Raw genomic sequence first — 24,423 nt, 5'->3', positions numbered from 1 at the left:
AGTCGTCTTTTTGCAGGGTGGTTGCTCATTATGAGGGATGTGCCTCTCGCTTCCGATAACTTTTTTTGGGGGGGGGGGGCGGGTGGTACGAAGACTATTGGAAGAGGGAGTACGCCATCTGTTGGATTCTTGGGTGACGGTGTAGCCGGGATGATTTGATGTGCCAGCTGCCATGGTTGCGTGTCGCGGCTGTGCCACCGGTGTGCCGTGCTGTGGCTGTGCTGTCGGAGTACCGTGCTGTGGCTGTGCCACCGGTGTGCCGTGCTGTGGCTGTGCCACCGGTGTGCCGTGCTGTGGCTGTGCCGCCGGAGTACCGTGCTGTGGCTGTGCTGCCGGGTGTCGTGCTGCGGCTGTGCCCCCTGAGTACCGTGCTGTGGATGTGTCGATGCTGCCAGGGTGCCGGTATGCCAGGTTGCTGTGCTGCGGCTGCGCCGCCAAAAAATGGAACCATAGAATGGAGAATGGAAGCATAGAAAGTTAATACAAAACTGGCGTCGCTCCGCTCCGCCGCTTTTTTCCTAAGCAATGGATACGTTATACAGAATGACTTCTATAACCCTTGCCCAGCCTAGCTCAGACCATGTCTTCTGTTGTAGTCAAAACAATTACCTCAAACTGTTAAAAGACGCTTTTTCACAGATATAATATGCACGTTGGTATCATCATGATATCAAAATACACATCAACATGTCATCGAATGACGCCCTCACGCGAGACCCTTAGAAACAAAGTGCTTCAAGGTGCGAATGAATAGAAAAGATACGCAACATTGCAGAGCCGTATTTATTTACGTTCTAAAGCTACTGCGAAAACCCGACATTGGAAGTGGCGATGATACGTGATGGGCATTGACAGCAGCGAACGAAAACAGAGGCCGTACCAAGAGAATTGAGAATTGTATGGTAGTACATTTACTACCATGCTATGTCAGTTTTCACGTTTCCATTCAAAAATGTCTTATACGCATAGGCTGCAAGCACGCGATGCTTCAACAACCTCTCAATCCGGGTTTAAACTTGATGTAATGACTTGACACTGCCTTGTCGTCTTCTGTGAGCGAAAAGTTCTTGCTATCAATATCACAGTATGCAAAGATAAAGGCTCCAGCATCAGATTAAACCGGAGCGTCCCGGTCCCTTTTCTTCATCTTCGGCGTCACGGTCGAAGAGGGCCGTCAGCTCCTCCTGTGCAGTACCAAATATTCATTGTATTGAGATGAGTGGTGTTCCCCAAATGACAGTGTTTCCCTTTCCTTCCCTACACTGTTCCGAGGCACATAAATTTATAAATATCTATCGACGATGCATGAGCCTACACGAACTACGAATATAGGTGAAATAAGCACGTTTGTAAAAAGTGTCCATGGCGCTCGAATGACCACAACCAACTTTATTAAACCATACTTGACCGTCCCTGTGATGTCGTAAATCTCTTTTATGTCGAAGAAATGACTTCAGCGTCTCCGCTCCGGCTAAACCCGCTCCGCACAACATTGTAAAGAGTTCACACTGTGGTCAAAAGTAACCCTGTTCTTTCGAAAACAACACAGTACTGTAGTAAAGAACTTTAGCTTTACTAAATCCAGGTAAGTCGCACATTCCCCACCCCTTGCATGATTACACAAAGCAATGTTGTGAGGGTGATGTCTCCCGTCAGGATGATGGGAAGCCACCCGACTCTCACAAACAGTTCCATACTAGCAGTAGTGCGCGTAGTGCGCTATAGGAGAAAACGCTATCATATGATTACGGACAAGGCTGGCCACTCTGTAGGCCACTCACACTCACACAAGTTTGGCCACTCCGTACTCCGTACGGCCACCCCATACGGCCACTTCGTAAGGCGTGCACCTCAGCCACCAGAATACGGTAAACCCGGCGCCACCAGGATCCGATAAACCCGGGGACACGGGCGAGGCGGCACGACGTGCCGATAAGAACAGGACAAGAGGTTGTGAGACAGCAGGATGTGGGCGCACGCGTGATGGCGAGAGAGGGGCGGGACAGGGAGCGGGGCGGGCTCATGTACCGACCCGATCGCTGAGTCCGGAAATGATCAGCTTGTCCTGTCCATCCGTTACATGGGCTGGAAGCCGGAGAAGCGATACTACCATATAACAGCCAGACCCGGTATTCTTGAGGGGCAGATTATTTGTTAGAAGGCTCGATAAATATAAATTGAGGTACAAGGTATGGATTTAAAAAACCGCATCAAAAGTCTCGAAAATCCACGTTAAACAGGGTCCATAGAAGGCCCTACATATCCTGACATTCACGAATCACAAGGGGGCTCAGTTGTCGTAGCCTCCTCGTTCCTACGTGGTTCTCCAACACCACACAGAACACTTGAGAACGAGGCACTTCGGACAGGTGCGTGCGATAGGATGAGATACCGTCACGCTGCTCACGTAGGCCCCTATCCACCTCCCGCATGACAGTCACACGGTGTCAGCGGCGCGGCGCGGTCGACCAGTCGATGGTCGGAGCGCCCGCGCAGTGAAGGCGCACAGTAGGTGCTGCCCGCCCGGGCTTGCGTGTCAGACAGCAGCCAGATGGCGCTCCTGGTACCGAGCACCGTGCCGTGGCTGGCTCTTTTGACGCTCGTCGCAGGAGGAATTGTCGTTCTGTTCATGTAAGTGCGCGCAGCAACGTGCGTTTGTGGGAAACGTGCAACCTTAGCTGGGATAGACCTACAATTGTGACAAACTCTTCTCATGCTGCCATGACAAGACGCCAGGAGAAGCAAGTTGGATTTAGCTGCGCTTCGTCAGCTTAGGTCGGATTAAGATAATTTGGGTAGGTTGGGTTGTTCCGCTTTTTTGTGCTGGGTCAGATTATCATGGCTTGCAGCGCACCGTTATTTCCATTGCTTAAGAGCTATTTCTTCTGCAATACACACACACACACACGCACAAACACACACCTTATAAATACATACACTATATATACACTCGTATTTAGACATATATATATATATATATATATATATATATATATACATGTATAAGTGTATGTGTGCCTCTGTATGCATAAATAAATAAATAAATAAATATATATATATATCCACGCATAAACATACACCTGTTCACGTTCTTTACACTTACCTTCCACAATGTGCATCCCCACGGCGTCGCACAATAACAATGAACTTCAAATTGCAATCTTTCTCAAGGCCCGGGAATGAGGGCCGGATCTTACGAACCTATCGGAAAACGAGATCTCCTCCGGCGGTGTAATTAGATGAACTGTGACTTGGTATCGATCACAAGATGGTTAGACCCAGGCCCGGGACGCTGACTTGGTATCGGTCACAAGAATCGTCAGACTCAGGCCCGGGACGCTGACTTCGTATCGGTCACAAGATCATTAGACCCTGGCCCGGGACACTGACTTCGTATCGGTCATAAGATCGTCAGACTCAGGCCCGGGACGCTGACCCACTTATGCGGGCGGGGTTAACTCGGCTCCGGGACTTGGGCTCAAGACGCCAGACCTCAGACTTTGACTCAAACTCAAGGCTTTGAACCCAGACCGTTGCCAGACCCCCGTTAACGATCCAGATGATGAATCTTCTAATCTAGCGGTGGGTTATGCTGCTATGTATCTTCTTGTATGCGCTCACCGCATTCTTTGTATTTGCAGAAGGAGGCTGTACAAGTTTCAGACGCTCCAGAGATTTGGACATACCGTGCCACCATATACTTTGCTTCGAGGAAACTCTGCCAAACTCGTCGGTCCCACTGGCCCACAGGAGCTTCGACGCTTGTTCAATGAGTACGGAGTGCAGTACGGAAGCCGAGGCAAGACGTTAGCGCTGTACATGGGCACGAGGCCACTGTTGTATACCACAGACCCGGACCTAGTCCGTGAGGTGCTTACTGAGCGATGCGATATCTTCCCCGACCGTCATGGGGCCTTCAAGAGTCCGGTGCTGACTATCCCAGACAACAGTCTGCTAAGGCTGAGGGGCGAGCGCTGGAAGCATGTCCGACGCGTGCTCAGTCCGACTTTCACCACCAACAAGCTGAAGGGAATGTCGCCGGCTATAAACAGGTCCATCCAAACATTTCTAGACGTACTGGAGAGCAACAGACTCCAGGGCCAGCCGACCAATGTATACGTCGCCTTCCGCCGCCTGACACTGGAAGTGATCGGCAAGTGTGCTCTGGCCATGGACGTGCACTGCCAGACGGACCAGCACGACCCGCTGATGGTCATGATGACTACAATTCTCGGCTCTATCCCACTGATGAACTTCCTGCACGGTCTCCAGCCGCTAACGCGCCTGCTGCAGCCCTTGCTGCGCACCTTCGGGCCTGCCTCTCGTGTCTACCGTGTGGACCAGCAGCTGCAGCGCTGGCTCCGCGGCGTCATCCAGCACCGCCTGCAGAGCGGTACAGTAACTACCGACGTCCTGCAGTTGTTGCTGGCGGCGCAGCGCGCCGACAGCAGCAACCAAGCCCTCACCGAAGAAGAGCTGCTCTCCAACGCTTACGTCTTTATCGGCGCCGGCTATGAGACGACGAGTACGGCGTTAGCATTCACATCTTACCTGCTGGCGCGGCACCAGGCCGTGCAGAGCCGTCTGTACGACGAGATCGCGGCTAACGTGCCGGCTAGCGGCGACCTCGACTACGAGGCCGTGCTCGGCTTGCCCTATCTGGAGATGGTGATCCAGGAGTCACTGCGTCTCTACCCACCCGTGGAGAAGTTCGGTCGGCAGTCGAACGCCACGACGGAGGTACAGGGCGTACGCATCCCACGCGGCACATTCCTGGCTGTGGTGCCACTCCGCATGCACTACGACCCGGACCTGTGGCCCGACCCGGAGCGGTTCGACCCGGAGCGGTTTAGCGCCGAAAACAAGCCGCGTATCGTGCCCTGCAGCTACATGCCGTTCGGCGCTGGGCCGCGCCACTGCATCGGCAAGCGGTTCGCCCTGATGGAGATCAAGCTGGCGCTGTGTCACATGCTGCGCCGGTACCGTCTGCTGCCGACCAGCGAGCCGCTGGAGCTGGCTGTGGTGCCGCCGTCTCTTGCGCCCGCCTCCGGCCAGATCAACTTGCGGGTCGAACTGCGAAGGTGCTATGGCGATGGGGCCGCGGAGGAGTGTAGAAAGGGTGAGAATGAAGGGGAAGGGAGTAAGGGATGAGGAGAGGAGGTAAAAAGCGAGTGATAAAGGATGGACGGGAGGGAACCAATGAGGCTCAGGTGATGAGGGGAGAGATTGGTGGATGGGAGGATTGGTGATATAAGGAAGTGATGAATGGGACGTAAGGTGAAGCGAGGTTCTCAGGGGGAGACGTGATGGATGCGGTGAGAATGGAAAAGAGTGGAAAAGCTGTTCAGGAATCCATTGCAAATAATTCGACTCTTCAAACGCTGCCTTATTCAGTATCATCAATCACATTTCGGGAGATACGATGTGTGCTTCGAATGCAGATCTGTACGGATATAATTGGATACAATACCGCATGACTGTGCCTTGTGATAATTGGGACCAGGCTGCAACTTCAGTGACGTCGAACGGCCTTCTTGTTTGCCCATGCTGGAAAGAAAAACGATCCCATAATTGATCTGGCTGGAGCTAAGCCAGGAAAGCATGCATTCGCGCGGAAAATGTAGGCATTGCAAGCGATTTTTTTAGTTTAGTGTATTAACATTGCTTTCACGACTGAATGGTTTTGTCGCGCAAGGTGCCTCATAACATCTATAGTGCATTTGCACCAATCTCCATTAGAAACGACTTTTGGTTGCCTCTGTTGGACAGTATATGCCCCAACTGATGTCTTGACTAATCAGAATCAAAGCACTGACTAAGCGGAGCTTGTTGCGTGCGCTCAGACATAAAACAGGACCCAAAGCCCGTATTAGGCGATCTAGTCCAGCGCATAGTATTACCTCCGGTCTCCCTCGTAAACAGAAATATTTTTGCAGAGGGTCTATGCGTTGTGCAGCGCTGCAACACGGCCGCCCCGGACCGAGGACCCTCTTTGGCTGGTTATCAGTTGATCCCTCTTGGTCAAAGCAACGCGCCGAGTACGAAGCTCGCACACCCGTTTTCGACGGATAATGACTCCGGCGACTTTCGTCTGCACCACGGGAACGGCAAATATCCGACACCTGACATTGCTTATACTGCAGCACTGTCCCTGCCCCAAGACTAGCAATGTGAGCAGACCGAACAATGTTGGCGTTTCCTGAGCCACTTATGAATTCATGAAATCCTAGTGCGTTTACACTATTGTTATTGGTTACAATCAAGCAGCCCTCCCAGATGAATACTGACCACTGTTTCTCGCCAATCAGACGAGCATCTCCGGCGTACACAATGAGCGATGTCGTCTCAGGCTGCGCTACGTGCCGTGGTAGGTTTAGTATTGCGCCTTATGCGTGGACTGTCGTCCCCAATAAAAACATCCGTGATCTACCTATCTTAGTTTGTGCTAACCGTCTGAATCTATCCACTCTCACAGCGTATTGCACATGCGAGAGGATAGTAGCACTAATTTGTGTCATCCAGAAATCATAGCAGAATGACATGTGGACTAATACATGACTAATGACATGACTAGTACAACATTTAAAATGTCATCTCGCATTCGGCGCACTTCGGTTCAGTTTCGCCCGTTAGTGGTCGGGTCGGGTCGGGTAGTGGTCATCGAATTTGCCACCGCGGCCACCTTTTGGTCGTATCGCCACGCTCGGAGGCGTGACCATAGATCCCCCTCTCCTTGAAACCGTTCTAATAGCCATGGCGACACGATCCCATTTGCCAGAATAGTTACGACCTCAAAGATGAATCGCTGGACAGATGTTGTGCCAAAGTGATAGGTCATGCGCATAAGCGCGCGCGAGACGTAGCGCGTTGCACGTAGTGCAAGCGCGTTGCACGACGTAGCGACCCGAAAACACGATTTGTTTGCCTGGAAGGCGTGCTTATAAATGCATGTGCACGGCTTTCGGCGGGTGTAGAAAGAAAGGCAGGAAATGGGCCGACCAGCACCTTTCGGCAGACACCGTTTTACCAGCAGATAATTTTCATCTATTTTCCATGCTTAAGATACAAAATATCTGTCCGGGATAACTTTCCTCGAAAAGGATCTGGGTGCGTGCTGATGCATCGTTGCCTGTGCTGGAGGGAACTGGGGCAATAGCACAAGATGTCCGCAACAATGATTGCGGAAGCGCAACTTGTTGCATACTCAGAAACCTAGCATGCGTCTCATGGAAACACGTCGGCCACGTATGGGGAGTGTGGCGTGATGTCTGGGCTGAAATTTCGAAAACGAGGTTGTGTCGTTATGACAGCGGCGTGTGTCCTGGCGGTGCTAACAGCCTTATCAGTTTGGTATGCCCGAAGGTATTGAACGACTATGGGGTTATCGGTGATGATGAACAGCTGTGTTATGTCACGTTTTTCATTTACCTTGAACAGCCGTATGTTTTCTCCCCGTGTTGACGTTTTGTCTTTACCGCAGTTTAGAGATGTTCTGCGTCAGCTGTGTGACGTTGGCGACTGAGAAGTGCGGAGAGCACGAGCTGCGGAGGCTGTCGAAAGTCCGCGAGGATCTGCGAGGGATGGCCTTGAAGGGCGCCGAAAACACGGAGGCCATCAAAATCAAACGATCGACCACGCTCGATCTCTATAGACAAGCGTACAACGTCCTTGCGGCCGCCGCCAAATCCGTTGGTAGAACTATAGAATATTATGATATGGACTTACAACTAGATGATGATATTTTGCGAGAATTGGAGAGGAAACGGGAAGCTATTGAGTTCCTCCCGAATGAAGATCTCTCGGACACTTACAAAAATGTGGAATCGCATATATTCCACTCCATGACGAGCTTGGAAGAAACTTCCAGTCTGGCACGTAGATGTGAGAATTTACTCGACTCCAATGCAGAGGTGTCCTTACGGACCAACGGCTCACGCACCACGTTTGCCGTTGGTGATTGGATGCGCGATGAAGATGTTGTGAAAGCGTTGATGGGCGCAAGCATTGTCCTGTATTCTTTGGATCATATGGCATCGTCTGATGATAACGAAAAGGCGGAGGCAATTGGAAGCCAAGAATCCAACAACGTAACCCGTGGTAATACTGCTAGTGCACAGGGCGGCGCTGTAAAAGCCCCCAGTGGCATTAGCAAAGCTGCAAGCGCCTCCGGCGACACTGGTAAAACTGACAATGTATCCTATGTTGCCGGCAAATCGGTCACCATAGCCAAGGATAAAGCCAACGGTAAAACCAGCACCACACCCGGGGACACAGCCGGCAAGACCGCCAACGGCAAAACGGCAAACTGTAAAGCCGCCACCAAAGTGAACAGTGTAGCATCTGATAGAGCAACTGCTACAGCCAATGATAGCAAGATCACCAGCAGCATCGCAGCTTCGCCCAATCGCTCCGTTAAAGGTAACGACACCACCACGTCTAATGGGCCCGCGAATGATAAAGCCGTCGGAAAAGCCACCTTGACGAATAAGAGCGCAAGCGCTGTCGAAGCTGCCAAGTCCAGTGGAACGGCTAGTGGAAAACGTGCCGTCGTCTTACCCGATGGACGAGCCACTGGCACGGTAACGGTCACGTCCGTGTCCAGCCATGGTGCGAATGTCCATCGCATTCACGTCATCGACCCGGTCACTGGAAAGGCCGTCTCTCCGGCCACCGGCGCCGTGTCGAGCGGGCCGGCGGCCCGTAAGATGACGTTCTCCGACGTGTTGAAGCAGGCGAGCGCGCCGGTGGAGCCGGCGCCGGCGTGTGCCGCGGCCGTGCCGCGGGCACTACGCGGCGACGGCCGCCCGTACTACCGCCTGCAGGTCACGACCGGCACGGACACGGGTGACGTCATCATCGAGCTGCGGCCCGACATGGCGCCCATCATGTGCAAGAATTTCATCTCGCTGTGCGACGCTGGATTGTACAACAACACGAGTGAGTGGCGCGTGCCGACCCCACGTGCTGACTGTCGAGAGGACGAGGGCGCTGCGTATGCATCACGGATTGATGAAAGGGGACCCGCGATCCTTTCCAGTGTGAGGTCATGATTTGACCCGTGGGAATTTACCACACCATGTTATCCGAGCCATTTAACAAAACAGAAAGAAACGACAAACGGCCCGTGCAGTCGAAACATCCGAAACAGACACTAGACGAGCGGTGACAAAAGTACGTGACAATAGAAGGTGGCCGCCTGTGTCCGCCGAGCACGGCCGGCCGCCGCCGTACCCCGCCCCGCCCGAGTTGCGCCCCTCCGCGGTCCGCCTGACGCCGCCGAGCGCCGCCCCGCTCGAGCTGCGCCCCTCCGCGGTCCGCCTGACGCCGCCGAACGCCGCCCCGCCCGAGCTGTGCCCCTCCGTGGCCCGCCTGACGCCGCCGAGCGCCGCCCCGCTCGAGCTGTGCCCCTCCGTGGCCCGCCTGACGCCGCCGAACGCCACCCTTCCGTAGGGTTTCACTTCGCCAACGACTACCTGCTCGGCGGCCGGGTGGACGACGACGGGGGTTTCTCTCTGCTGGCCGACTCCGGCAAGAAGTTCATCGCCGCCGACATGTGTCCGCTGCAGGACGAGTGCGGCGCCATAGGCATGAAGGGCATGGGTGCGTGGCGAGATCGGCCGGCCTGGCGACGGCAGGCTGTCTCCGATGGGCCTCCGCTGCCGTCCGCGAAATACACTGCTCATGTACTGAGATGGGTAGGATGCCTTACAGAGCTGTGGAACCCGAAGTGCCTTAATTTCACAGCTATACATCGTATTTCGTATCTACATAGCTATATGAATATATACATCTTACATGCATATATTCACAGCCATACCAGATGTGCAAAACATGCACATCTTGCTTTGTAGGCAATCATGCTGTGCTGATTTTATATTTTGATATGCTTTGTCAATATTATGTAGTGATTGCTGTTTGATGGTGCGCTAGCATGGTATGTTTATGCTAGTTTAAAAGTATGCTATGATAATTTGGTGACTCGGTCAGCAGACTGCACGTGCCCAAATAATCGAATTACTCTTGTGACTCGAACTGCGTGTTGACGATGTTCGGTTTGTGGTGCTGGATGTCTGCGCACCCGTGTTTTATCCGCTGGGGCACCTGGCGAATGGCAAGCGGTGTGTTGTCAGGCACCGTCGAAGCAGAGGCAGCAAATGCATGTGCAGACATGCAGCTTCGGAGTGGCTGGATGCCCTGCCACTGTTGACTGGCCGTATTGTGGCTGTCTTGGTGAGTGATGCCTCAGTGGGCTCGTGTCCCAGCGGTGGTGGTGGTTTGTCGGCATGACTGACGCTGTGTGACGGCTCATTGCAGGCACGGTGATCGTCGACGGCAACAAGCGCGGTCAGATCGTCAGATCGATCAGATCAGATCAGGTCAGATCGGCTCGCAGTTCATGATCTGGGTCTCCGAGGAGCGCGACTACCGCCCGTACCGCTACACGCTGGTGTTCGGCTACGTGCGCCAGGGGTTGGACCTGGTGCGTAAGATCTAGACCATGGACGGGCCGTCTATCTGGCGCCAGGTTCGGCTCATTTCCGCCAAGCGGCACACCCAGTAGCGGCCGCACGGCACTGATGTTGTCGTCGCTGCCGGGCGGGGCGGCACGCGGCGCCAGCTGCGCTGGGCGCTGACGGCACGCGGCGCCAGCTGCGCCAGGCGCTGACGGCACGCCGCGCCAGCTGCGCCAGGCGCTGACTACATGCGGCGCCAGCTGCGCCGGGCGCTGACTACATACGGCGCCAGACGCTGACGGTGACGACGCGACCCGGCCAAGCCGAGGCTGTTTGTGTGATTGTGATGCCGATGGACTGCACGGCGTCGGATAAGATAGGATTTTGGGTGGGCGATAATGCTAATCTGGAGTGGGAACAATGGCTATGTTATGATAAGCAGCTCGCGTTAGAAAAGCTGATATTTTTGGTGGCTCCCACCTGGCAGAGCCGTGTGGTATGCTTTATGGGTGGCGCCCGTTCATATCGGAAAACGCTTTGCGAAAGACCGTGTCCTGCACGTGGCAGTTTGTTCGTCAGATTGCATTATATGGAACGCGGCACAACCAGCAACCCAGGGCCTTACAGTTTCGGGTGGCCTTTCTGATGTGTCCTGTGCACACGACGTATGCTGCTTAGGTCTAGTAAGCGCTGGCTGTATGCTATATGTCTTGGACCACGAGATGTGATCCAACCAGTAGGGTCTTTGTATTTGACTGTGTTCCGCCAAGCATATGGTGTGTTGCTACCTGGCGGATTTTGTTTTGTCACATTGTGCTGTGACTGCTTTGGCCGAGAATATTTCGGCGTGCGCTTTTTGTATGCTTATATATAGTGGCGAGTTGTAACGCTGAAGACGGTGATTCTTTTGCACATTGGTTTTCCCTGTTAATCATAGCCTGCCATGTTTCGCAGTGCTTATGGTATCGTTAATCCGAGCGGGGCATGCTCCACCATTAAGCTGAAGTCTGCCACGTTCTATGTGCGTTATGTTTTGTACTCGCTGTTTGGCGTACCACTCGCTTTGCCTTTTTCTAAGACCACCTAGAGCACGACAGGTGCGATGTGATTGAACAGTACAGTACGGCGCCCTCGGCGGTCCGTTGTGGGCGGATTCGGGCAGCGGCTGCCTGTCGACTAAACATGGTAGACAGCGCTTGGTTCTCAGCGCGGCTGTCTCCGCTGCCGCGATGCCCGTGGTGGAGGTGCCGGGCGCAGAACTGGCGTCAATGCAGAGGTGCTCGGAAAGTGTGGGTTGATGCTGTTCTCTTTCGCGACTGATGACCGTCGTGCGGTACGTAAACGGCAAACAAGACCTGTCTCTGTTCGGATTCAGCGGCCGGCGCGATCCGTCCCGCGGCTGACCTTTGTGCGCTCGATCTTCCCAATACAGGCATAGAAGCTCGGCTCAGGTGTGCTCTTATTCAGCGGCCGGCGCGATCCGTCCCGCGGCTGACCCTTGTGCGCCCGATGTTCCCAATACAGGCATAGAAGCTCGGCTCAGGTGTGCTCTTTTGGTGGCTCTCCGCGCATGGCCCTGACTCGCACAGCTTCAGCACTCTGTTTCTGGGATGCGGTATACCCAGACATCACTAACGGTACATCACGCTATATGTCGAGCCGGTGTGGCAGCCAGCGCCGCCGCCTCCAAGCTCCACGGTGCCCATACAGTCCAGTATCCCTAGCGTGGCGAATGCAGTAGTTCGAACCACGCTTCGTCCTACGCCACCCATAAATCGCTCCATGATTCATCCAGGTGGCTGAGGTTATTCGTCGCCGTAGCGTGGTCGGCTTTCCGTTCGTCCGAGACGCTCTGAACGCTGCCGATGGATGGAACCAGTTGGTGCTATCGTCATCTGCTGGTGTGTTAGTATCTCACGACGTTTCGGCCAGCGAGCTCTGACCATCGCTAGGTGCTATTAATGAATTATAAGTACTCGTAAGACCCCAGTTGCAATCGCAGGAGTTCCAAGAGGGAAGACACTCCTGGATTGTGTTCTACCTGCAGCCGTGATCAGCCATTACAGCTGGAACTCTACTTGAAATTATTGGGTGTGAACAGAGGCCTTCTAACGAGGCCTTTTGACGAGTTAAGCGCTCTACCACTGGGCTAACCGGGAGGGACCCCGGTCCGAATCTCAGGAATCCAAAGTCGAAGATTCGGGTTGACGCTTACGTGGCTGAAAGCTGAATAATCTGTTTTACCCGTACAACTTTACTGTCGTATCAAACAACCCGTACAAATGTTTCCTAGAGCCCCTAAATGCTCTAGGGGCTTATGAGGTACGTTGCGTTGGATGTCGCGCGGACATCTTGCCGTGAGAGACATTTTAACATTTTGGCTGATGTCGGGGTCTTGGTCGTCATGGGAATCCACTGCTAAACATATTACAGTGTCCTCGCGTGGTAACCAGATGTGCTATGACGGTCAGTAATCTTGTGGCAATACGAAGCTGAGGTGAGGGGATACACAAACAGTCCAAGGATGCAACAAATACATAGGAATTTATTTTCAGAATCGGACAAGAAAATCACCGTTAAACAGCTCGAGAAGCGGGACACAAGGCATTCTTGCACATGCGAGGCCCGCCGAATCTGCTCCGCGTTAAGACGACACAGCAATGGAAAGGTCGCTGGTCGTGCAAAAAAGCCGGCTCAGGCTTGGGCGTGGCCGAGGAACGGCGACGACCTCGGAGAGTCACCGACATACACGAGCGGGCCGACACTCCTTCAAGCCACCCGCTCCCCAGTCGACAGCGCGCCGCGGGAACCCGCCGGCGCCGCGTGCCACGCAACTTCCAGCGCACCTGGCAATCGCGGCGCCCGCTTCTCACCGAAGGCTCGCGTGCGCCCGCCTGTTCACAGTCACCACGATCTCCGTCACCGGCGCGGCGCCCGCTTCTCACCGAAGGCTCGCGTGCGCCCGCCTGTTCACAGTCACCACGATCTCCGTCACCAGCGCGGCGGGCGCGTGCGAGCGCACGTGCTGGCTGAGCGCGTTGCGGCTCGTGTAGGCGCGCGCGCAGTGCGGGCAGCTGAACGGCCGCTCGCCGGTGTGGCGGCGCCGGTGCACGAGAAGGATGGCGCGCGTGGCGAAGTGGCGCTCGCACACGTGGCAGGCGTACGGCCGCTCGCCCGTGTGGCGGAAGCGCCGGTGCATGAACAGCGTCGAGGGGGAGGCGAAGGCGGCCGGACAGTCGGGGCAGCGGTGCGGCCGCTGGCCCGTGTGCCGGTTCATGTGGCCGCGCAACGTGGCGGCCGAGCGGAACGGCAGCCGGCAGACAGGACAGCGCGGGCCTGGCGCCGGCTCTGGGGGCGGCGGCCGCGGAGGTAACGGCGGTGGCACGAGACAGGGCCGGTCCGAACGGCGGACGGACGGCCCGGGGTAGCACGCGGCCGCCGCCCCGGTCGGCTTAAGGTCTCTTTCGTAATTAAAGAGACGAGCAGTCCCGTACCCGATGGCTTAGATATGAAAGGTACACCTGCTACATTGGCACGAAGGCCAGTCCAACATGAGATATACGTGGAATCATACTTCAAATCAGACGGCCGTACCACGCCCACTAGCCCCAAATTGACCTAACGAAAGGTCAGGTTGAACTTTTTGCTGGCTTGCGGTATAATTCCGTTGGTCCCCTGTGACTCGACAGTGCGCATGGAGGACATCACATTCCACCAACCAAGTGTTTTTTACTGCAGCAAAGAGGGCAGGTTTTCAGGGCCTCCCTCACATTTGTGCTTGTGACATCAGGCCCGGGAAGAAGACCTGGCATTAGGACTGACCACCAAACACGGCAAGGGGCAATACATGGAGCTCTAATATCATGGATCAGCCAATGCTCACCGGAGACGACCGGCGGCTGCAACGCCACCCCGTCAGCCGCAAGAGCCGTCCCCTGAAAACATGGGCTGCTTAGGACGGAGCGGGCCATAACCACAACACCACCATTCCGAGGAGAAGCAGGAGGAGATGGCAGGCACACGAACAAAATGTCACAGAAGGCAGTAGTGTGCTTGTTTGATCCTGTATGATTGCAGCTGATTGAGGCAGGTGGTCACACCTCCGAGCGTGGCGATACGACCAAAAGGTGACCGCGGTGGCAAATTCGATAACCATTCTAATCTTGTTCGAGCTGATACGGTTTCAACACGCGTCCATTCAAACCAAACACATGCAGGAACACCGGAAACTCCGTCACTTTGAAAACTTACATTCGGTTGACGGCACCAACACCATATTGGTGCGTCTTCACAATATAAAGCATTTTCCAGGCATGGTACCAATATGGTGTACTGCCCGCCCCAGGGATGCTAGAGATCTGGTGTTAGAGCCCGACCTTCCCAAAACTATACATGGTAAAGAGTAAAAGGTGGCTCATGGAAATATAGCATATCAGTCAGCAGCACATGTAACAATTGCGTACGCATGTGACTGACCGATAATGTTTTCGATGAGCCGAACCGCCATCAGATAGCGAAGCAAAATAGCAACGAAAATATCAAAGCATTAACAAAAAAACGACAATTGAATGTCCTAACGGATTCATCATAACAGCGTTGACCTCAAATACCAGCACTACTGACCGTTGATTGAGCTGAAGCAGCCTAGGCAGTTGCCTCAATCTGTGGCATCAGGTAGATGTTGTTCTTGAGGGAGTCGGCCGAGTGAGCGACGCGTGTCAGATCATGATGCCACTAATAGTCAGCTTCCGCAGACACTGCAGGCAGAATGTGTGCTGGATGCCGCCGCTGCACTTGAGGAACTTGGGCAGGCGCGAAGATGCATTGTATGCCTGGAAGCACATACCGCACTGGAGGTGGTCCGCCATCGCCCTGTAACAGCCAGTGCTCACATATTTCAAGATAACCATGGAGCGAGCCGTGCGTGTTGAAACGTCACACGTCGGAGCGTCGATGTCCATCCCCCTTTGCTTAACGTGGCCTTGTGGGGTCTAGCCCATCACTACCGTCAAGCAAATCTGCTCGCGACAGTTCAGTGTCAGGTCAGATACGGCAACCGGACTAAGAGGGCCCAAACACGCGTGAGTCAAACCATGTGCTAACTGCCGCATGCGTCGTGCGCGGCTCTCAAATTGCAGACATCGTTGGCGCGTCATCCAGTGTCATTGGCGAGCGTCTCGTGCAATTTAAGAGCCACACACGACTTGCACTAGCAAGCCCTTGTACTAGCATCTGCGCTACCTGGCTCATACCCATTTCATCTCCTCCGCTTAAATGTTTTCGCCGATGTTATTAACGGACTGGGGCAACGTAAGATAGTGAAACACTCGAGTGATAGGAGGCTCAAATCTCCTTCCCACTTTTGAGTTAACAAGCAGCTTATTAGCATTTAGGAATGCACCAAACCATGGCTACAATGGCTAGCTCCACCTTATCCCAGGTCACGTGACTGCGAATTAAGTTCCATTTAAATCACATGCCGGGTCATAGCCCATAGGTCATCTGCCCAGAAGTTCCAAGGCAGCCACACAACACGTGGTCTGAGCAAAGTCACGTACCTATTACATATTCCTTTCGTCAATTAGTGTGGGGAGACCATGTATGGTAACACCTTAAGAGAAACAACATCACCGCAGGTAACGGGCCCACGCATTCTGCACCATCGGATCACAACGGAACGGGAAGGCCCCCAGACTGAACCGCCTTCAATGTGCTAATGTGACCAGGGTTAGCGGCTACGACCTGGCGTGGCGGCTACGCGCGTCCGCCTGCACACCGTGGTCCCTACGCAGCCAGAAACGGATGGACAAATCGACACCTAGAACGCATGTTCGCCTCTGAAATACACCGGGGACAGAGCTCAATGCCGGAAGGCATTGGTACACGGGAGGTCCGGGTCGAATTCGGCGCAGCTCCCAAACCGAGGGCATGGTCACTGAATGGTTTGACGCCAACTAAGTACTCCTGTTGCCCCCATTAGAAGACGACGGTTCCGCAGCACCCGATCTCACTCCATCTGTATCAGTTCACGCACACCCTTACGTGACTGTCGATTCCCTGCCATGGTGGTGATGAGCTGGTACAGGCACAGGAGTGCAGGAAAGCAGCAGTGGGCAGCCTGCCCCGGGCTCAGCGTAACAACAGGTACAGAAGTGCAGGAGGGCAGCGATGGGCAGCCTGCCCCAGGCTCCGCATACCAAGAGGCAAAGGAGTGCAGGAGAGCAGCAGTGGGCAATCTGCCCCCAGCTCCGTGTACCAACAGGCATAGGAGTGCAGAAGGGTTGCCGGTGCGCAACCCGCCTCAAGCTCAGTGTACCAACAGGCACAGGGGTGCCAGATGGCAGCAGTGGGCAACCTGCCCCGGGCTCAGCATACCAACAGCCCATGCAAATCGCCAAATAAGCGTGTCATGGTTACATGCCCGGCAAACGAAGGCTTCTCTTACGGCTGAGTGGCGACGCGATGCTGCACCCAAGGCGACGCACATGGTGAAACATCCATCCTAGCCGATGGTCAAGGCCAACAGCGAAGACAACAACTTCTCAATATGCTGCGCGAAATCACCCACGAATGCACCTGAACTTCGAGGCACGGGCCATGTGGGGGGCGCCACAAGACGATCGTGATGGCGCCGCAGAGATACCACAAGAGGGGGGGGGGGGGGCATCTTCTAAAATCTTCAGAACGCATCAGTTCGCAATTGGTAGCCCAAGCACAAAACGAACCTTTAACACGCGCCCGGGTGGCCGGCTAGATACCCTTCGCTCTGGTGGGGGTGGGGGGGAGGGGCAATTTGACCCCCTGAGATCTCGGGAACTAAGAGAGCTAGAGGCACCAAATTTACAGGGTGTGTTGACCTGTACGTGAACTCAATTAGGTCAACGTTTGAGCTTGCTAGGTTACGTTCTTCAGGTCAAATAAGGTCAAACAAGGTCAAATTCTAGGTTGGCCTCCAAAGTGCCCCAAAAACCCAGATAACTATTTCTGAGCAAAAGGTCACCATCTCATTTAAATTACATATGTATTATATGTGTCATATGTATCTTATTAAATTACATATAAACATATGACAAGACACTTTGGAAGCAAACCAAGGCAAGACATCCAACCGACCGTCAAACTGTACTATCAAAATCAAATGACATCTGCTCACAAACAGGACAAAAAAGCTTTACGGGAAATTATCTCTCAACATGTTAAAGGCAAAAACGACCACAAAATAGACATTGTCATTTACTATTGTAATAGGAAAATATCGAACTTTCTTATGAGAAACAGCCCAGACAAACCCGACAAACTGAAATGCACCAATGTAGTGTATCAATTCCAATGCAACATCGAAGGCTGCAAACTTCGTCCCATACACTACATTGGTGTGACCACAACGACACTCTCACGACGCCTGACAATGCACTTACGTGACGGGGCACCTCTGGACCACATGCGACACGAACACAACATGACATTGACACGACAACAACTGATGGACGGCACTGACATTTTGCGGACGTGCAGTGACAGAAGACGCCTTCAAATTTGGGAAAGCATATTCATCAGCGAACTCTCTCCGGCCTTAAACAGACAGACAAATTCTTGCAGAACTTTTGAGCTACTAGGTGGTGGGCGGTGAGCACCTCTGATGTGATTGTGACAATAGTGTTCCCATTGTGTCTTTGTGATGTTCCCATTATGAGTGTTTCTTACATGTATGAAGATGAAAATAGCAATCCGTCTTACTTCAATTAGCTATGCTTCATTTATGTTCTCCGTACCAAAAGATGTTTTCCAACAGTAGTGCACAATTTTTCATCCTTTAAAACTCAAAACTTCTTTCTTGTGCAATTTAGTCTTCTCTGAAGATGAGATAAGATCTCGAAACGTTGGAATGGAAGGAGTGATGAATACATGAGTAATTTTGTGCGAACCATCTTTAATCTAAGTGATTACGCAAAGTCAAAGGCGCATCAAAAAGCTCGTCAAAAAGCAAAAAGCTCAAAAAGCTGAGTCAGCAGTTATTTTTAATCAAACATGTATATATATATATATATATATATATATATATATATATATATATATATATATACATTGCTGGTGTTAGCCGCATGCGAATAGCAGAACTGAGTTCTTAACTAAGTTGTTAATTATTAGATCGCGGCTTCCCTGTAATGATGTCAATCACGCAAATATCTATGTTAAGATAAACGTTGTGTTTCGATCGCTATTTTGATCTCTGGTCTTCCTAAGCCTTGTAAAAGCACTATGACAAACTTGTAAGCTGAGTTGCCAAAATACCACAACAGGTCTGCTGCAATACCTTGCATGTCCGAGGAACACCAATGTTAGAAGGATGAAATTCCCTTTAGCGTAGATATTTTCTGCTCTTGAAATAATTAAGAGATAACTGCGAGAAAATGACCATGTGCCCACGACAGCGCTGCACTATGTGAATAGTCTGGAGCGAAAAATTCTTACTAAGCTGGAAGTGCCATGAACGGGCATAGCACGATATAAATGAGTTGATCAGTGACGTTTCCATAAGGCCTGAGAAAAAATCTTGCTGAAAACACGATATGATTTTGCATTACAAAGACCTTGAATTCCATCCGATGTCGATCCATTTGACGCCACGTGTACAGCCTCAGACTTAGAACCAGTTTTCACTGCACACATGCCTGCCGAAACGCATGGCACTCGGTGTTTCGCGATCGACATGTTCACCGTATGTATTTCATGCTTCTTTATTTCAGACGCTTAATTTGAGTATTTACGAGTCGGATCAAAAACCACTTTACAATCATGTGTCTGTGTGTGGCAGTGTCAGTGTCAGTGTCAGTGTCTGACGCCGTGGTCCTACGTGGCGGTCGAAGGACATGAGGCACACGTTGGTCAGTATTGTGAGATTTGCCATTGCCCTTGTATCATGGACCAGCAGCGTCAAGGAGCAGGACTACGACACCGTAGGCGAAACCACCACCATAATCAACAACTTCATGCACAACTACCCGGAGTCGGTGTCTCCATCCTTTCGTCCGCAAAGCTGCGTGTTCTCCAACAGGGCATACGACTACCGCGGGATAATGCGTCAGGCACTGGGTGACGCACCGTGCCAGTCCTGGTCCATCGGCCAGGACGCGTGGTCCGCCCGGGCGAACCCTGGCTTCATGCACCGACTCAACCTGATAGATGGCCATGTTGGCGGCCAGGGTTACTGCCGGGTATCCCTCAACTCCATGACGCCACCGTCGTGCGTACCATTCTTCTCTCCGCGGGTGATCCCGTGCACTAAAACTCCGCCACCATTCTGCCCCGGGGTGGAGACGGCCGAGTGCCGGTACACAGGGAACGGCCAGGAGTACCAGGGCACTCTGAGTCGCACACAGTCCGGGCGTGTCTGCCTGCCCTGGAAACAAGCCTATGAGTACGTGAAGCAACTGATTGGCAAGGAGGCCTTGAAACAGCCGTTTCTACTCACAATGAACAGGTTTTATCAGCACTTCCCCGAGCTGCGAGAGTTCATGTACAAAGTGAACATCAACCAGAGCCTCTGGTGGTCAAAAGTGAACCATAACTACTGCCGTAACTGGTACCCCTGGTCCACCAACGGTCGCGACAATGGACCCTACTGCTTCGTGAAGACGGACCACGTCGATGGCAAGGGTCCGTGGGTCACAGTTGAGTCTTGTGACGTGCCGTTCTGTGACGATCGCCCCGATGCCTGCACTTACATCACTCGGGGTAGCAACAGCCGATTCGACTTCTTCATTCCTCTACCGTTCGTGAAGTCTACGGCCGACAACACGGTTCGTTTCTCCATCCGGTCGTGGACCATCGAGTACCCTGTGCACGCTCGCTTCAAATTCGTCGACAAGGTAGACATCGTGCAGCGCGGCTACTACTTCTATGTGGGGCCTGTCGACACGACCGCCTCGCGAATCCAGCCGCACACTCAGGCGGGCGAGTTCATCAAGTGGCGACAGTACTCGCCGAACAAGACCATGGCCGTCGAGTGGCGTCACGTTTATTTCCGCTTCAGCGGCGCAACGCGCTCGGTGGAGTTCGGCGACGTGCTCGACTCAGGCCTGCTGGAGCCGATCCTGCAGTTCGGCGACGTGCAGTTCGTCTCGCCACGCTTCGTGTCGTTTGCGGCCAGCCGCGAGGCGGCGGTGTTCTGTCCACAGACCATCACCGACGTCAACTATCAGTATAACGACTATTGGTTCCTCACCGCGTTCTACAAACGGTATGACATGCAGGTGCCGGCGCGCGACGTCGAGGCGTTTGAGTACCCGTCCGAGATCGCCATCCTCAAGGTGGTGGAGGTGGAGAACGACCACAGCATCATCTTCGACCACCAGCACCCGTACAAGGACTGTCGCTTCAACTACGTGCGCTCGCGCCTGCTCGTGCACGTGCCGCACATGTGCACCGGCTGCCAGGAGCTGACGGTGGACGGCGCGCCGTTCCTGCTGCACCGGATCCCGCGTCGCGTCGGCTCGTCGGCAAAGCGTCCCGTATACGAGATCACGTTCAGCCTGCGCGGCGGCGTGGTGCGCCGCGCCTCGCCGCGTCTGTTCCTGCTGCACCAGGCCGGCGCGTTCCCCGACTGGACGCAGGAGGCCAACGACACGGTCGACTGGAACTGGGAGGCTCGCTGGGGTCAGCACTACACCTCCGGTGGATACTTGAAGGCCGACTATCTGGGCAACGCTGACTTCCACGTGTCCGACCCCGGCTACATCATCGACTTTGCCATCAGCCGTTCGGGGGATCCGGAGCTGGTGGTGTTTCACAACATCATGGGGTTCACGCTCGCTTACGCGGACGGCAGACCTATGGCAGGATTCGCAATGCAAAACACGTCATTTTTCCGGTTAAACCAGGAGATGGTAGATGATTTAAATGCTCCCCTGCTGCGCAAGAAAATCAAGAGGGCGTTCCTGCCGACAAGACTGGAAAATAAACCATACAAGATTCGGGTCACCCGCACTGGCTTTCGATTTTTCTTCATAGACATGGCCAACGAAGCCGAAGTGGAGCTTCTGAAGTACAATTATCCTGCCATTGGAAAGGTGACAGAAATTCCTATCGACAAAGGAAAGAGCACGAAGAGGTTTCCTTACCCGTTGCAGAGTAACGTTGATCGCATATCTCGGTACTTCGGCATCACAAATTTCGCTGGGTTCAACAAGGGCCGTCGGTTCTACTACACGGTCCACTGCGTACCGGAGCAGCGGCAGAAAGTACCGACCTACCCGGACTGCGTCCTCACGCACGACGATCCGAAGTTCTCCGGACAATGGTCGCTGACGAAGAACGGATACCAATGCGCCCGCTGGGACGATCCGCTGGTTCAGGACTACAGCCCCAAGTCGGTCAAGGCCCTGTTCAAAGGTGCACCTGACATCAAAGACCAATACTTTGACTTGAAGAAGCATGGTTTCGAAGGCTATAAAATGCTGCGCAAGGAGTCCACCCATATATTTGACGGCGATAGCACGTTTGGCTTCGAATTCAGCAGCATGAACGGGGTTCTGAAACTTCAAGAGCTGGCACGCAACAAGGACAACTTTCCGGACGGCAGCATCGCATCGGCCGGCAACAACTGCCGCAACTTGGGCAGTAGTAGCGACACCGGCCCCTTCTGCTTCGCTTACGTGGCATTGATGGGCCGGCACTACCCGTTTCTTTGGCCGGTGCCGGAGCCGTGCACTGTGCCGCGCTGCCACTTCAGCACCTGTCGCGGCACGCTGGCGGGCCACGAGTACCGCGGCCCCGTCGACCACGACGCCATGTACCGGCCGTGCGCGCCTTGGAGCCGCAAGCGCGTGCGCAACGTCTACGGCCAGCTGAACAGCGGCGAAGGCGCCGACAAGCTGAACGCACTGATGGACGAGCTGGGCAACAGCCGGCGCTGTGCCAATCTTGTGCCGCAGCCGAGCACCAACGATCCCGGCGCCATTGAGTGCCTGAGTGGCGACGACCGGCGGCCGCGCGCCACCTGTCACGTGCCTATCTGCCAGATGGGCGCCTGTGCCGTGCTCGTGGCGTACGACGAGAGGCAGGACTATCAGAACTACGTGCGCGTGCTAGGCTCCGACCCGAAGATGCTGCTGTTTGGGCTGCGCTTCATGAGCGTGTCCCCGGAGCAGGGTGACGGCCGGCTGGTGGTGGAGTTCAGCGACCGACCGTCCAACAGTTCGAAGCGTGAGTCGCTCGAGATCGACATCGGTTTCCAGGTGGAGATCAGATACAAATCGAAAACGCAGCGCGCGCACTCCTCGCTCCTGTACAAGGTATTCCCGAACTTGATACGCATCCTTGGCCTGCAGTACGTGTGGATCGGAGTGGATGACAGCCAAGTCCGCTTCGGCAAGGACAAGGACTTCCGCAACCCGCTGATGACAGCGCCACTCAACCGCGACCCGAAGGGTGCCGGCGACGTCTTCCACTTCATCAACTTCCGCAGCGCCGACATCATGGCGCTGGACTGGGGCTGCGACCAGCGGTGCCCCATCTGGTACGTGGTCTCGCAGTCGCGCACGTACGAGCACTACCTGACGCCGCAGTCGCCAGGCGCCGGTCGGTGGCAGTTCGTACTGGGCGTCAGCGTGCGCTGGACAAACGACTTCGCGTCGGGCGATCCCGAGTGCCGCGGCCGCCGTCCGGTGCGCGGCGGACTGCGGGTGGTGTTCAGCGAGAGTCCCTACGACCTGACGTCGGCGTCGGCCGTTGAGTTCGACATCAGCCAGGGATCGGCCGTCTCGATACGGATTCGGAACTACCGGAAGGGCAGCTCTGGCTCGATCAAGTTCCATCGGCCGTTAAAGTTCACCGGGCCAGACAACGACTGCGGCGACTGCTGGACCCAGTACATTATCACGTTTGAGTCGAGCAAGTCGAAGCGCTTCATCCGATGGGGCATCGGCAACGCAGCGACCGGCAAGACTATCGGCTCGATCTCCACCAGGGCGTACGACGACCGCCAGACCGTCTTCCTGCCCAGCAGCTACCACGCGTCCGCGACGCGCCAGTGCCAGGTGCCGGCGAACGTGGCCTTCAACTGCACGCCGCCTGAGCGGTTCGCCGTGGAGCGCGTGGACGGCGGCTGGGACGACTGGTCGCCCTGGGAGTGCAGCGCGCCGTGCGATGGCGGCTTTGGCGTGCGCGACCGCCACTGCCGCAGCCCGCCGCCCAACTTCTGGGGCAGCTTCTGCGAGGGCGAGCCGTTCGAGATGGGCGTCTGCAACGACTTCAAGTGCGGCGAGTTCAACCCGGACATGGTGGACCGGCTGCGCGACTACCTGCGCACCACGGAGGCGGTGACTCTGACGCGCTACGTTGGCGGTGGCGTGCGACTCACTTGCGGCAACCGCGTGGCCATGATGGCGCGCAACGCCATGCCCGGCCTCGAGACGCGCTGGTACTTCAACCGCACCACGGTGGACAGCCGCCGCTGGCTGGACATGAGCCACGGCGACTTGTACCGGATGGGCCTGACCACGGCCGACAGCGGCGTCTACGTCTGCAACCTGGTGACGCCGGCGCCGGTGCGGGACGAGCGCACGGCGCAGCTCACGGCCCTCGTGGTGCGCTCGACCGAACCCACCATCCGCGTGCGTGAGGGCGAACGGCTCGAGTTCTCCTGCCACATCGACATGGTGGGCCTGGTGTACGCGGAGCTGTCGCAGCGCTGGCTGCTGGACGGGGTCATCTTCCAGGACCTGGGTGTCACGTCGCCGTCCGACACCGACCTGTTCTCAGAACGCGCCACGCCGCGGTTGGCCGGCGTCTGGGAGTGCAGTGTCAGCGCCGCCAGTCTCAACCTCAGCTGGACCACGGCCTGGCAGCGCGTGGTGGTGCTGCCGCGCCGCACCTGGCTCACCGACTTCCGCGACTCCATCTTCTACCGCAAGATGACGGAGATGCACGGCGCGCGGCTGTGGCTGACGCTGGCCGTGCTAGGCGTCTG

At 54.7% G+C, this 24,423-nt stretch overlaps 2 protein-coding genes across 2 annotated transcripts; one reads left to right on the top strand and one right to left on the bottom strand.

Annotated features, from left to right (window-relative positions):
• The first annotated feature begins 2,455 nt into the window (after positions 1 to 2,455).
• On the top strand, positions 2,456 to 6,506 carry LOC119103773 (cytochrome P450 3A29). The gene is made up of 2 exons (XM_037227421.1): positions 2,456 to 2,631; positions 3,642 to 6,506. The coding sequence occupies exons 1-2, from the start codon at positions 2,552 to 2,554 to the stop codon at positions 5,149 to 5,151; spliced, it is 1,590 nt and encodes a 529-aa protein (XP_037083316.1). The 5' UTR covers positions 2,456 to 2,551; the 3' UTR covers positions 5,152 to 6,506.
• Positions 6,507 to 13,148: 6,642 nt separating this feature from the next.
• On the bottom strand, positions 13,149 to 13,731 carry LOC119103163 (protein krueppel-like). The gene is made up of 2 exons (XM_037226613.1): positions 13,400 to 13,731; positions 13,149 to 13,182 (listed from the first exon to the last, which is right to left on the bottom strand). The coding sequence occupies exons 1-2, from the start codon at positions 13,729 to 13,731 to the stop codon at positions 13,149 to 13,151; spliced, it is 366 nt and encodes a 121-aa protein (XP_037082508.1).
• Between the last annotated feature and the right edge of the window lie 10,692 nt (positions 13,732 to 24,423).

This window comes from Pollicipes pollicipes, unplaced genomic scaffold, assembly GCF_011947565.3.
Source record: "Pollicipes pollicipes isolate AB1234 unplaced genomic scaffold, Ppol_2.1 Scaffold_5724;HRSCAF=6776_pilon_pilon_pilon, whole genome shotgun sequence".
Classification (NCBI taxonomy): Eukaryota; Metazoa; Arthropoda; class Thecostraca; order Pollicipedomorpha; family Pollicipedidae; genus Pollicipes; species Pollicipes pollicipes.
Note: the sequence above shows the minus strand (reverse complement) of the source record. Positions and strands in the feature narration are given on the sequence as shown.